Genomic DNA, 14,580 nt, shown 5'->3' with positions numbered 1-14,580 from the left:
AGACACCACCCCGGAAGAAAATGGCGGCCGCCCCACCCGGCGCTCACGTGGGCGCTTACGTGCAGCGGGGCGGTTTCCGGAAGCGCGCGGCGGCGGCGGTGGCGGTGGCGGGCGGGGCTGGGCCGGGCCGGGCTGGGCCAGGCCGGGCCGAGCCAAGCCGAGGCGAGCGGCGGCCGGGCTGGTGCGGGCGCGGGATGGAGGTGATCAGAAGCAGTGAGTGAGCAGCCACCCTTGCACGCCCTTGCTCGGTTCGCATCTCACGGCCGGCGGCGGGAGGATTCGAGCTGGCGGCGCAGAGGGTGTCCCTGGGCCCCGGCATCCCTTTCCTGGGCTGGCGGTGGGGTCCGGCCTCAGCCTCTCTTTCAGGGCGAAGAGGGTCCCAGTTGCTCCCCTCGCCCCTGAGGGCGGCGGGCGGGCCTCCGGCCGCGCCCCGGGGGTGAGGCAGCGGCGGGCGGGCCAGGGGGCGGCAGGCCCCGCCGGCCTCACCGGCCCCCCAGCCCGCCTGGGGGGCGACGGGCTGCCTAGGCAGTCGGTAGTAGTCTCAGGTGTGTTTTCCCCCTTTACCCGCAGATTTTAAGGATAACCTAAGCAAAGTCTACGAAGCTATTGAAGAGTCGGACTTCCTGGCCATTGATGGGGAGTTTTCAGGTACGGTCACGCCTGTGGTGTGCTGGTGAACTGCTGGCGATACCTGTCTGGGGCCCTGCTTTGCGCATGTAACGTATCTCGGTATTACCTTGAAAAAGATAAAGCTAAGGCTACCACAACATGAAACCACTTACTATACGTGTGATAGAAAGGCTTTGGTCAAATAAAGGTATATGTCATACTCATGCTGCTTCTAGGCTCTCCCCACAGTAATCTTTTAATGTGTTAATTGCTTTCTGGCTGCAGCTCAGGAAAAAAATAATGAAGATTTTATGTGTGTGTCATAAATTCAAGAGATTGGGATAAATAAGGGGGGACCTGCAAGTTTTTGGGCAGGGAAAGGCAGCAGTAAAAACTTTTACGTTTGTAAAACCCAGAGGGTCTATGCATCAGAGAGGTGTCTTAATGATTTGGGATACACGGCTCAGTCAACCATGAAACATAAATGTGATCAAGATGGGGTTTTGTTTGCAGTACTTTTGGAAATATGGTTGTTCTTAAGTATTGCTTAAGATGACTAAGTCATTCAATGTATTTACGAACAACACTCTTCCCATTTTTCATTTGGCTTTCATCCTGCTTTGTGCTGTAAAGGCCCATCAACATTGTCTTGCTGGTAGGTCTTTTCATGTCACTATCACGTTGAATAGGAACCAGAGCAGCAGAGAGTTACTGCTAGAACACTACCATGGAACTGGTTAGCTTTTACGCTAACATGCGTACTTTTATGCAGCAGAAAATCTTTCTCAACTGAAGTAATCTAAACATGTATGTTTAAGTGAAAACATTTTTCTTAAATTACAATTGTTGCATTTCTTTGCTGTGACTAATTTTGAAAAGCTTACTCAAAGCAAACTGTTCTGCTTTTTCAGGAATCAGTGATGGGCCTTCAGTTAGTGCGTTAACCAATGGCTTTGACACTCCAGAAGAAAGGTATCAGAAACTTAAAAAGGTAAAGTGTTTACCTTGACTAAAATGAAAATACTAGGAAGAAAGTTAGAGCTCCATAGTTCAGAGTGGATACAATGTTGGGAAACGTGACAGAGGTCTGTATGGTCAAGTTACCTAGAGCAGATGAGGATTGCTTATTTCATTGTCTCTACTAACACAAGAACTGGGGAGCGTTGCATTAAACTTGCAGAAGTCATGGTCAGAACAGACAGACAAACTTGATTCATCATGCAGGGCCTAATAGGTGTGTAGAACTTGTTAAAGGATGTTAAGAGTGTTAAAATTTAGCAGTTCAAGGAAGGACTTGGTAGGAGAAATTCAGCAACAGACAAACTGCATCAGGACTAGAGTCCTTAACAAACTACCTCCCTCTGCCAGCATGTACTGTTCGTAACAAAACTTAAATGCTAGCTGCCACCACTTCTGGCTCTCCGGAACACACACCAAAAAAAAGTGCTGGATAGTGCAGAAAGAGTTTTGAAAAACAGCCAAATGACCACAGGAGACGACATATGATGTGTGAAGGTCAAAAGGTCAAAACTGTGATGTTTTGGATTGTGAGTTTGGTGTTTGTTTTTGTTGTGTGGTTGGGTTTTTTTTTCCCAAAAGAGAAAGTAATCAGAAAAGAGAAATTCTAAGCATCTCAGCGCATGCTGTTTCCTGAAGTGTCCAAGGTGTCAATAAACACTCTTTACTAATAGTTTGTGAAGAGATATTGCAGGATGAGGGTATTCCTAGTTAGTGCTCCGGCTGGGAAATTAGGACAACAAATGGCAAAACCTGAGGTGGCTTTAACTTAAAAAAAACAACAACCAAAAAGCATAAAACTCCCAACCCCCAAACACTAAAGGAGACAGTAAAAGTAGAGACTAGTCTGCAGAGCATCCAGGAGGCTGGAGGATGCCATATTCTCTTCACCTGGCTGAAAATGAGCTTTTGAGTACTTCAGGGTAGCTGACAATTCAGGTTCTGCAGGCATGGTCAAGTGTCTGTTGCTCAGTGTAAGAAGAGGTCTGGTGTATTGGAAGCAGCCTGAAATTCCTTGTTGTCACATTCTTAAGACTTAACTCTTACCAGCTAATAAATTAACTTGGTTATTGATATTTTTGATCTTTATACTTAAAGATAAGAGGATGAATTTTGTACTTCCTGTTGTCACCCATTATTTTTTCCCTATGATAGAATTGAATAATTCTAAGTGTTCTTTGTGTTTGAAATGAGTGTTTGACCCTCAGGAGGAACAAGTCTTTCAGTGAGACTGCAATACTTATTTTCTTGTACACTTGCAGTGGTGTTAAAAACCTTTCCAATACTGATTCAACAATTGTGGAATACTAGAGGGGATGATGATAAAGTGCCTGGTGACTATGCTGGTACATCTATCATGTTATCCACTGTTAGCCACATTGATTAGAAGAATACTAAATGTGTTGTTACATACATTTGAAAACTATATTCAGCCAGTGTCCCTCACAGCCTGCTCCCACAGTATGGGGATTGTAAATGAATGTTGAGAAGGAGGCTGACAGCTGCTTTAGATGCAGCATCTTGTGTGTGAGCAACAAGTGGAGAGAGATGAGACTTCCCTCAGTTCTTGTCGGTTTATGGAATGGAAGTGCATACTACAAATCATCTTTGGGCAATGGTAAGATGATCAAATGGGGATGAGAACTAGTTGAAAGACTGGTGTATTTGCTTCAAAATTACCAACAGAACAAACATTAGTTAGAAGATTCAGATTTGCTTAATTTTGAAATGGAGAGAAATCATATTTATTGTGGATGCACCTGGATTATCTTTAAATGTGCACGATTTTTATTCTCATGCAAAGTTTTCCTTTCCTTTGCAGCATTCTATGGATTTTCTGCTCTTTCAGTTTGGCCTTTGCACTTTTAAATATGATCCTACAGAAGAAAAGTATGTTATTTTCTTATTCCTTGCTTTGTTAATTGAGGAATTTATGAAGTAATATTGATAAGCTGTATTGACATGCAACTCATCTTTTTCACAGGTACATAATGAAGTCATTTAATTTCTATATTTTCCCAAAACCCTTTAACAGGAGTTCACCAGATGTCAAATTTGTCTGTCAGGTTAGTAGAAAAACAAGTCTGATTTTGTTTGGTTATGGTATACCTGCAGCAAACTTCTGAAATACTTCCAGGCAAACTCTGCATCGTTGTAGAGGGAGAACTGGTTGGTTCTTTTAACCTTTTAAAAGGCGAAAAACATAACTTTCTGGTTTGTGGATTTTTTAAATAAATAAGCATCCATTTAGTAGCAATCCCTAAAAATGAGCTTTATGGGAATATCTTTGACTTCAGTATTTTAATCTTGTCACAGATTATTGTGTGGTTTCTGGAACTGGAGATAATGTTCCAAACCTGGCAAGATGATTCTATACATAACCTGCCCTCCCCACCACGCCCCACCTCTTGTCTGACTTCCTGCTCGCTTGCTTGTTCTGTTTGGTGCTTTATTTCCATCTGCCTGTCTCACTTTCACTGCTTCCCAGGCTATTGCTAGCATTTTTCTGATCTCCGATTTGTTCTCCTGTAGCATGTTTTGCTTTCTTTAGCTTCCTCTCTTCACATAGCTCATTCTTTCATCTTTATGCTGTTTAGTGTATTTATTGTTCTTGTACTTTAGGAAAGTTGAAAGTAAATAACAAGAATAGTATAGCCTAAACTCTGTGTGGCTTCTTTAGGGCCACAAACTTGGTTGTTCTTGACTTTGGACTTTGTATACTGTCTTAAAAAGTGTAAAAATAACTGAGTTGATCTTTTTATGCCACAGATACTCTTGTCACTTGTAAAGTTATTTTCTTTTATTGCAGAGTTCAAGTATAGATTTTTTAGCAAACCAAGGATTTGATTTTAATAAAGTGTTTCGCAATGGTGAGTTTTTGTGGTTTTTTTTCTTTCAATGTCAAGAAGAAAAAGGCAGTCATTTGTGTTACTACCTTAACACATAATGAAGTTCTTAAAATTTTTCTTAGCCGATCTACTGTTGTGCTGATAGTTACTCTTTTTCAAAAAACTCATTGTATAGATTCAACAGAATAGAATTCATATTTGGATAAGTGCTTTGTTGTTTGTTTTTTTTTGGTGGCTAAACATAAGTAGGTAGAGTAACAAGTTATGTAGCTGTGTAATGGACCAGTAGCAACATTTCAGAGAATATATCTGTGCATTGTAGTAGGTGCTGCTGCAGTTTATTATTTAAGTGATGCAGATAGCAAGGAAGAGGAGTACTAAATATTTTTGTGATTGTAATCTACAGCTCTGCAGTCCTCAGACTCGGGCCTTGTGCAGATGAGGCATATAGCTCTTCAAAGAGTCCAGTGGTACCAGCTAATTGGCATATGCTAGAAGGAAGCCTGCATAGACACAGATAAAGAATGGGTTCTAGAACAAATGACTGGAAGGGAAGGATATGTTTTAAGCTTTCAGGGGTGTAATACTGGCAAATGCTTAGTTAGTAATAAGTCTTAGCTAAATCATACATCCCTAATTTATCTCTAATTATGATGAGCTTTTAAATGTGTTCTGCTGTTCTGTTTGTTTGTTTGTTTTTTTAAGGAATTCCATATTTAAATCAGGAAGAAGAAAGACAGCTAAGGGAACAGTATGATGAAAAACGTTCTCAGGCCAATGGTGCAGGATCTCTGTCATACATTTCTCCTAATGCCGCAAAGTGTCCTGTAACAATTCCTGAAGATCAGAAAAAATTCATTGAGAAAATAGTGTAAGTAAACTTGTTTAATATGCTGTGATGTTGTTGAAACTAAAACATAAATGGTAGCGACATGTTTGTATGATGAAGCTATTTTTATTACTTCACTAGCTGTGCAAGAGTTTTCTTTGTACTTTCTTGTCTTTTGGGGAGAGCTGTAAACATCATAAAAAGGGAACAGTAGACATATAAGCAAATAATCTATTTCTTCCAGGGAACAGATAGAAGACTTACTAAAGAATGAAGAAAATGAAAGTTTGGAACTGGAGCCATGTACGGGGTCAGTTTCTGAAATTACATATCTTCTAAAAAAATATTTATTTTGGCCGTGTAAAATTACATGAGTGACAAGGAAGAACAGTATCTTTACTTGGGTTAACTTGAGCAAATTCTACATTTGGCTGATCTCTTAAGGTTGAGAAAACATAGCAATTTATATGGATATCATACTCTGCTTGCATCTAGTGACAACATACTTAAGTGTAGCCAAGGAGTGTCTTGCATATGTGAGCCTCTTGCTATTGCTGAGGTGCTCCATAAGCCTTGGATGTGCATTTTATAAACATGTTTCTCAAATCTATTGAGCTATTGGTTATTCATAGTTGACACTGTGTATTGAAACTTGTTTTGGCGGGTCTCCTTCCCTAAGTCAGTTTAGCTTTGGAATCCAGGTCTTTAGAGAGTACGGTTATTTTAAAAATAATAAAAAAATTGCATTTGGAAATACTAGAATATTGTGAAGCTGGGGGTAAGGTAACATCGCTGTATCTGTATTTAGTAATCATGACTACAGAATATTTGCTTTTGAGAAGATATGTGGATAACTGTACAAAATGATGCAAATGCCTTTACAGCTTGGCAACTGAACATCAGGATTCAGTAAAACCCTTCCAAGCCTATAGGTACTGGTAGCAGTGACTTAGGCTTTAAAAATCTTTATACAAATGAACATGGAGCCAGCTTTAACTGAGCATTATTGCTTTGAAACACTTTTATAAGAGGAGTATTAGTAACACAATTTTCTTTTGATTTTAGATTTCAGAGGAAATTAATTTATCAGACCTTGAGCTGGAAGTAAGTTACTGGTAATATTGCCTTACTGTATTTTTGTTAGTATTTCTGATAAGAAATCTGGGTAAGATCTGAAGTACTTAACTCAGAGGCGATTCATTTAGATTTTTTTCCTTTGAGAGAAGACTTTTATGATGTTCTGAAGATAAATTGCATTAAATAAGTTTGCGATGATTCATCTGAATATTTTAAAGCTTAGTATTTTATCATTCTGATCTAAAATCTGTGAATAGAACAGCACAACCTAGAATTATGTGCCAAATGCAACTTGACAGGTTTTTAGTGAACAGAAGGTGCATGTGCTTATATAGATTGTGGGCTTTACTTGAAAAACTACTAGTTCTGTAGTAGGTACTGGTACGTTTGTAGTTTTCTGTTAGACGCCGAGGATAAGCATTTCTGATGACTTAAAAATCCTAATTTTAGTAGTAATTCTCTTCTCCTTTCTTGGCTTTATTCCTCATCTTTGCCTAAATATATCCCTTAAGGCCTTAGGAGAAACTGTAAGGCTGTAGAGATTTTCATTATTCTGACTGTACTAGTAAAATGTGGAAATTTTTTTTTGTACATTGAGTTAATTCAATGTTGCAACAGTATCTGGCACTTTGCTGCTTACACTGAAAGTGGATAAAATAAAGCTTTCTATAAAATGGAATCTCAAAAAGTGAGCTTGAGAGCTAATCTGAAAAAAGAGAGGTGTGTTTTCAGGAATTTTTCTGTATGAAATTTTTAATGTAGTGATAGAATATCTATAGCTTCCGGTAGCACATAGTGTTTTGTTTGTCAGATACTTATTCTTGCATCTTCTCTCAGTGGATGGAAGAGTGTGTTCATGAACTGTATTTATTTTAATATCCAGCTGTGTGTATACAGCTGTGTACATTGCGTGTGTTTATTGGCAAGAGAAAGCAAAGTTGTGAAGTTAGCATGGAGATAATGAAAGCAGAAAACTCTGGAGTTATTGATTGCCCTTGTGTCCTGAACTCTTCACAGGTAATTTTCTCCATTGAAGTGTTCTGTTATGCAAGACTGTTTTGATGCATGCAAGGTCTGTGACAAGGAACAGATTGAAAGTGAGGTCTAGGTTCAAAATTGTGTGAGAAATCAGGGTCAAGAGGACACAATAGTATTGTAGTATGTGTTCTCTAGCACTAGTTTTAGTAGTAGCCAGAGGATGAAGGAAACATTCTGGTTCTGTGGTGGTTATATAATTGTAGTAAGTTTATTGTAATGGGAAGATCAGAGTAATACCTACTTGTTAAGCAGTGAAAGACAATATTCTCTGGCCTTGCTGTTGGTGTGAATCTGTGTGGCTCTGGGTATGGTAGTACTTTGGTAATTGAATGTGATTGTGGCAGAATGATGCAGCTGTGTAGCAGAGGTAACAACACGTATTAACATTTTCTGTTACAGCTTACTGTTAACAGGAAGGTTTGTTTATAAGAATAAGTGACATATGAAAGGCATGCAGTCACAAAGAAGCTGTGTTGTGGCTGCAAGTAAATGGGTGCTTTCTCACTCATTTTGGCTTTGTATTTCTTGAAAGCAGAGATTATAGATGGTGATGAAATATCTAGATGGTGCTTACTTAATATTACTAAAAGAAGTTGTTACAGGTTCCACAGCAATAGAATGGGAGATCTCGTAAGAAAATACAGTTTCGTGCTAGCTACTGTTAAATAATGTAAGAAGGCCAATTTAGCTAGCTTATTGCTTCAAATTTCTTATTATTTTAAATTACAAAGGAACTTTTAATGGTTCTTTTGCACTTAAGACTTACAGTAATAATGAAACATGAAATTATCAGAGCACTGTTGTGATACACTGTATTTACTTTTCATTTGTTTTGATGTAGGTATCCAAAAGGTATCCATGTTGAAACTCTGGAGTCAGATAAGGTAACTAGGCATGTTACTGCCCATAACATCTGCTGTGTTTAAATAAAATTGTATTTCTCACTTCTACCAACTCTCCTAACTTTTAGATATAACTTGAGTTTTATTATGCAGAATGAAAAACATTTTAAATGGAATAAAATGAACTAGTTTCTAAATGTTAAATCTGACCAGCATATGAAGTGTAAACATGTATTTGTGTGGCTTAATAGTCTTACTTTTTAGTGTCCTTTTTTTAAAAAAAATATTTTAAAATGTAGTGGATCTGAAGTTCAAGACTGGTGGAAGTAGATCTTGCTCTTAGAGGAAAAATAGTAGCATCACATGTTATATCCTCACTTTCTAGCACAAATGTCTGCTTCAAAAGACACTTGAAATTCACTGTTTACAAGGAAACCCCGATAACCTTTCTTCAGTAGAAAGTAGATTTAGTAAAAGTTAGGATTGGTGGATGAATCTTATACAGCTTTCTAAAGTAGGCTTTTGGGAGTAGGTGATAAAATGGTGCTTAAAATAGAAACAGTCATGTTGGCAAGTAACTGCTGCTGAGGTGTGACTTCGTTTTTGTTACAATGTAAATATAGAGAAACTTGCAGTGGTCTTAAATATGAACGTCTCAGAGTTATTCCTCAAACTGTACATTTTTTATTTTAGAAGGAGAGATATATTGTTATTAGTAAGGTAAATGAAGAAGAACGGAAAAGAAGAGAACAGCAGAAACAAGCAAAAGAACAGGTAAATAAGTACCATTTCGTTAGTTTAGGTGAAAGAGGGAGGGGGAGAATCTATGACTTCAGTCAGCTATGCAAAATTGTGTGGTAGGGTTTGGTAGTATTTCCCTTCTGTTTGGCTGTGTATGTTGTTTGAAATTGGTCCTCCAAATTCTACCAGATAACTTAGGCTTTGCAATAGAGCATGAAGAGTTGCAAGACAGTCTGCAAAATTTTACAGAATGAGTAGCTGTGAAATACTGAAGAAACGTTCTCAAGCAGTGAATTCCTCCTTAGGTGAATCTGCTCTATCAGAGAAGAGTGGCCTAGTAATAGGAAAGTCAATTTGCATATATTAGTGCTGTATAACAATAGTCATTGCAAAAAGTCTTGCAGAAATTCTCAAGGAAGTTTTCATGTTATTTGGATTCACAGCCTGTCCTTGGAGTAGCATTCTGTTACAAAACTTGCTTGCTCTTAGTTGTCTGAGTTAAAATGTGCTGTACAATTAATGTCATCTGATTTTTCTTGATAGAAACATGCTGCACATGACTACTGTAGTAACAAGTTGATTGGAAGGTCATGTCTGGTGTGTTCAGGCACTCTTGTTTATGGTACTTGATATTTTTACTTACTGAGTCTAATGCAAGTTTCAAGAAGTCGTAAGACTTGAATTGTGGGAGTTCTTGATCACACTCTTGTGATTTGTGCCCACATATCACAAGATAAAGTTTCAAGATAAAGTCAGTTTGGGTGGAGCAGATAACACTTGTATGCAGAATGCCTCTTAAGAGGGAAAGAGATACTTAACAGATCTCAACTAATGTGACAACTTTTTCCAAAAGGCAAGTTAGGGACAATTTGCTACTACAGCAGGTTTTTCTGAAGTGGTCTTTATAGGTGTATTACTCTTGACTAGTGGCATTCAGAGCTGAACGAAAATAACAGTGAATGTTTTTATCGTATTTCACTTCTGGTTGAACAAAGACAGATAATGCAAGGGAGAAATTACTTCCTTAGACTGGAAAAAGAAAAACCTCTTCCAGAAAAAATTATTTAAGTGAAACTAGAATGGATGCTGTAGTCAGATCCCCCCAAACCAATCTAAGTTCGTTTAAAATGTGTAACTCGTATTATATAATACTGTATTTGTGTAATATTACAGTTGTATAATCTTCTTGGTTTTTTAATATAAATAGTGAAGAATGTTTCTTCCCTAGTCTCCACGTTAGCATAAAAATACAATGATTTAATAGAAATAATCAGGATTCAGCCTGCTGCATTTTATAAGAATATATGTAAAAAATATGGTTGAAGATACATAGGTTGATTTTATTTTTTTGAACTGTTTGCAGTCTAATAGTTGTTGGGCACTGTTGAAGATAGTGTAGTGATGATGAGCTACAGCTGTGTTGATCTAGTTGGGGTGAAGCTAACTTTCTTTGCAGCAGCCCTTACGTCGCTGTGCTTTGCATTTGTGGCTAAAAGTGTTGATACCGTAACAAGTGTTTTGGCTACTGCTGAACAGCACTTGCACAGTGTCCAGGTTTTCTGTCTCTCTTCCACTCTCCCCCAAAACCAAGTAGGCTGGGGGGGTGTGGGCAAGAGGTCGGGAGGTGGTGTCCATGGTTATGCTGTTTATCTTCCCAAGCAACCTTTAAGCATGCTAGGGCCCTGCTTCCTGGCAAGTGGCTTGACATTTGCCTGCTGATGGGAAGTGGTGAATGAATTCCTCTTTCTGCTTTGTTTGTGCATGTAGCTTTTCCTTTTCTTGCTAAACTGTCATATTGATCCATGAGGGGTTTTTGTGGTTGGTTTGTTTGGTTTTTTTTCCTTTTGTCCTCCCTGTGCCCCAGGAAAGGGGAGTGAGCAAGAGGCAAAGTGAGTGTTTGGCTTCTGGCTAGGGTCAACCTACCGCAATAGCTTGTAACTTGCCCTACTTTACAGTGAACTAGAGCTACATATAAAACTGCAATTCTGTCAGCAGTGTCCTGCTTTGATGTCATATATCTTCCAAATATTGGCATTTCCTCTGTGGTCTGTTCTTGGTTATGTTGAGAAACAGTTTGAGCCAAACTGTTATATCTGCCAGTTTGCAGTTTTGACAATATTTGTGTTTGTTTCATTAATGTTAGAATCTTTGCTTACAGGAAGAATTGAATGATGCGGTAGGATTTTCCAGAGTCATTCATGCTATTGCTAATTCTGTAAGTTAACATAATTTTTAATTACCTTTGGTTGTAAGAAAAAAAAATAATTCAAAGAAAGAATTCCTTTGCTGTTACATGTTGGAAGATAAGGTAAAATACAGGCTGAAGTGGTTTATCTCTTTTTTTTTTTTTTTTTCTCCTTTTCTCATAAGTCAGTGTTGCTTCCTGGTTTACAACGATTGAGTATGGTATGTTAAGTAAGCTCTTAAATTAATGACATGAACGACCTCATTATCTGTAAGAGTCAACAGTACAGATTTCTTAGGGCTCTTAAGAAGTAACTAAACTTTGAAGGGCTTTTTTTTTCTCTGTCCCCAAAAGATTATTTTTTTGTTTGGTTGGTTTTGTTTTTTTTTTTTTTTTCCCTGGCAGTTAAAGGCTTAATCTGAGAAGGTCATCTGGTTCACTTCTACATACTTAGTTAAAATAGGCTATAGTTTTACATCTGTCCCCCTCAGCCCAATTATTTTTATGTAGTTGTTACAGCCTGCTGTGTAGAAAAATACCCAAACATATGCATATTGTTTCCTCTAGCAAATGGAGGATGCAGGGAAGCAGAAAAGGTTGTCATGTCAAATGAATCGAAGTTAATGTTTAAAAAAATTCTTGTACTTTTTCAAGAAGGGACTTGCTTCTACAGCATCTGGCATGAAAGATTATGCACTGTGAGAAGCCAGATCATGCCCCTAATAGCTATCATATATTTACAACAGTAAAGAATATATTGTGAGTTGTTGTACAAGTTGTAAATTAAAAGGTAGTGGACTGAGGAATCGTTTGACTTCAATCTTAGATTGCATTTGGAAACCAAGTTATAAGTAGCTATTCTAGCACATGTTCTCAACATTTCAAGCTGCTGCTGAAGGCTTTGATAAGTGGTTGGGAGTGGAGGAAAAGGTGGGTGCTCTGAGAGAGTGGAGAGGAGTCTGTGGGGTAGGCAGAGAGCAAATGGGGAGGTTAGATTTGTATTTGTTCCCAGCTGTCCTTGGCTGGTGCCTGGGATAGGTGCTTTTCACATATTGCTCTTGCTGCGGCCGTGGTTGGAAGTGTAACTAACATTTAACGTTCTTCTCACAGGGCAAGCTTGTTATTGGGCACAATATGCTGCTGGATGTTATGCATACTATACACCAGTTTTATTGTCCCCTACCTGATGTAAGTAATCTTCTGAGTGTTCAGAGGATGAAATATTTTGTGTTTAGTCTCACCTCCAAACTTTCTTGTGAGTGGAAGCATATGACAGTCTATTAAGAGCAACAGAAAAGTATTTTAAAAAGAGCACTTCTTACTTCAGTGCCACTGACATATTTTCCTAAATCTTCACGTAGAAAGCTTAGGTGGATTTATTTCTTCTCCTTTACGTTTTTAAAATGTTCACATTAAATGTTGGAATTGAATTGTGGTTTCTGTTCATATCTCTTAGTCCTTCAGAAACTGCTTGGGTTGACTGATTACCTGCCGTTGCAGGTAAATTTACCTTACTGACTTGTTAAGTTACTCGTTTGGGGCTTCAGCATTATCATGTGGCATTTTCCCCCTTGTAGTTTACAAAGTGGGAATACACATTTTCATATAATTCGGGTCAAGAGGTAGAATGTCTGAGTAATTAGAGGGAGCGTATTTTCGTGACTGCAGTAGTCTAACAATTAAGTTAAGCTGAGCTATGTATTAGCACCGAGGACGTTGTCTGAAGCAGCCAAAGGTCTCATTAGAAGGCTGGCTCGCATGATAGTTATATCACTTGCAGTTGTCAAGGGCTTGTGGGTGTTATGGGAAAGGCTTGGTTATGAGGTGGGAGAAGGGAGTCTGGGATTTGTTCAGATGGTGTTGGAACATAAGCAGTTGTCAGTTGTTCCTGTACTTTTGACACTTGGAAGGTCTAAACCTGCAGGCAGTCAGCTGTCCGCCTGGAGTGACTGTATATATTCCATTGACGTACTAAATGCTGGGAACATTTAACTGTAACTGTTAACACAGCTGCAATTAGATTTAGTCTAGGTTATATAATAAGATAAAGTATTGGAGGCGATAGAACACTTATGAATCACGACAAATCAGAAATAATTAGTCTGTAGTTCTGTGTAATTGCAGGTGGTATTTATGGTAATGCTGATGAATGCGTCTCTTAGGAGGTGAGAATTCAGTCACTGTATCTCAGTTTTAGAAGCTGATTGCATAGTTGTAGCTACTGCTGTTGTCCTGAGACTGATGAACAGTTAACTTATTTGGATTTTATCTTCTGGTTTTACATTAAATTAGGACCTAAGCGAGTTCAAGGAAGTAACATCATGTGTCTTTCCCCGGTAAGTCCTTAGTTCAAAATGTCAACAGCTTTAGTATTGTTTTAGCAAGCTGATACTGTTTGTCCTAGCCCTGTAACCTAGCTGTTACTGGAAACAAATCTGGGAGCAAATTAGATAGTTTTTCAAGTATTCTATTCTGTATCTCCTCGTTTTCAGAAAATCAGCACTGCTGTTCTAATTCTTGGCAGAACAAGCAGTTTTGCTATCTTGTTGTTTTTGGCGTGGCGTTTGGTGTTCTGAATCTGCACTACGTTTGGAACAAGACTTATTTGCTACTTATTGTTTGTATTTCTTGTTATTGCTTAGTTGCTGTCCTTTTTCACGCTGAACAAAGCCAAGGAGTGTTTTGGCTGCTCTGAGATCTGAGAGTAATTTTTCAGTAGGGTGAAATTGCTGTTGCCCAGCTAATACACAAAAACATTTCTGAGGATTTGACAATGTGGACATTGTTCTGTTTCAACTCACTTATGTCTGTCTTTGTTCCTAGGCTATTGGATACTAAACTGATGGCAAGTACACAACCTTTTAAGGTAAATTTAAGATAATGTTATAGAATGATTTGAGGATATGAGTTTGCTTTAAGTGTGTATGGAAACAAATTATTATTTTTTTTAGAGAAAAATGTCTAACAATTTTTCTGTGATGCTCCTTTTTTTGTAAAAGAATGCTTTTTATTAAAACCCCTTATCCAAACTTAAAATATATTTAGAATACAAGCTTTTACTTTTGTACAAGTGGTTTTTGTGTTTATTGCAGTTTTAAGGTAACTTGGCAGCTTTGAATTCCAAAAAATGTAATGTTTTTGCTACTTAAAATGTGATTATCAGATTTTTTTATCTTGTAAATCAACACAAGACTGCATGTCTCCTCAGGAGGAAAAAAACGTTATTCATGAACAAATAGGACCTGAAAGCTGCTTGTATACTCAAAGCTTTAGAATATTGTGAATGCTGACTTAGATTTGTCTAGAAAAAGATTCTTGAACATCATCATTAGGTTCTATTGTGGCCTGCTGTTCAGTGGGTAGTCAGCAGGAAAAAAAAATTGCAGGTTTCTT

The 14,580-nt window shown here is 38.2% G+C and overlaps 1 protein-coding gene across 5 annotated transcripts in view; it reads left to right on the top strand.

Annotated features, from left to right (window-relative positions):
- The first annotated feature begins 106 nt into the window (after positions 1-106).
- Positions 107-14,580, top strand: part of PARN (poly(A)-specific ribonuclease) — a 59,535-nt gene continuing 45,061 nt past the window's right edge. For 2 of the 5 annotated variants that reach the window (XM_040590903.1, XM_040590904.1), the window contains exons 1-15: positions 107-213; positions 571-648; positions 1,521-1,600; positions 3,449-3,516; positions 3,611-3,692; positions 4,436-4,496; positions 5,181-5,346; positions 5,549-5,614; positions 6,370-6,408; positions 8,261-8,303; positions 8,955-9,035; positions 11,161-11,217; positions 12,298-12,375; positions 13,480-13,523; positions 14,011-14,053. In XM_040590903.1, coding sequence (XP_040446837.1) covers positions 195-213; positions 571-648; positions 1,521-1,600; positions 3,449-3,516; positions 3,611-3,692; positions 4,436-4,496; positions 5,181-5,346; positions 5,549-5,614; positions 6,370-6,408; positions 8,261-8,303; positions 8,955-9,035; positions 11,161-11,217; positions 12,298-12,375; positions 13,480-13,523; positions 14,011-14,053 — 1,005 coding nt within the window. In that variant the 5' untranslated portion in view covers positions 107-194. Of the gene's footprint in view, positions 218-570; positions 649-1,514; positions 1,601-3,448; positions 3,517-3,610; positions 3,693-4,435; positions 4,497-5,180; positions 5,347-5,548; positions 5,615-6,369; positions 6,409-8,260; positions 8,304-8,954; positions 9,036-11,160; positions 11,218-12,297; positions 12,376-13,479; positions 13,524-14,010; positions 14,054-14,580 lie in introns of those variants that run through there. The other 3 variants (XM_040590905.1, XM_040590906.1, XM_040590907.1) reach the window with 3 other exon arrangements.

This window comes from Falco naumanni, chromosome 4, assembly GCF_017639655.2.
Source record: "Falco naumanni isolate bFalNau1 chromosome 4, bFalNau1.pat, whole genome shotgun sequence".
In the NCBI taxonomy this organism is placed as follows: domain Eukaryota; kingdom Metazoa; phylum Chordata; class Aves; order Falconiformes; family Falconidae; genus Falco; species Falco naumanni.
The sequence above is the reverse complement of the archived record's forward strand: the minus strand, read 5'-3'. Positions and strand labels throughout refer to the sequence as shown.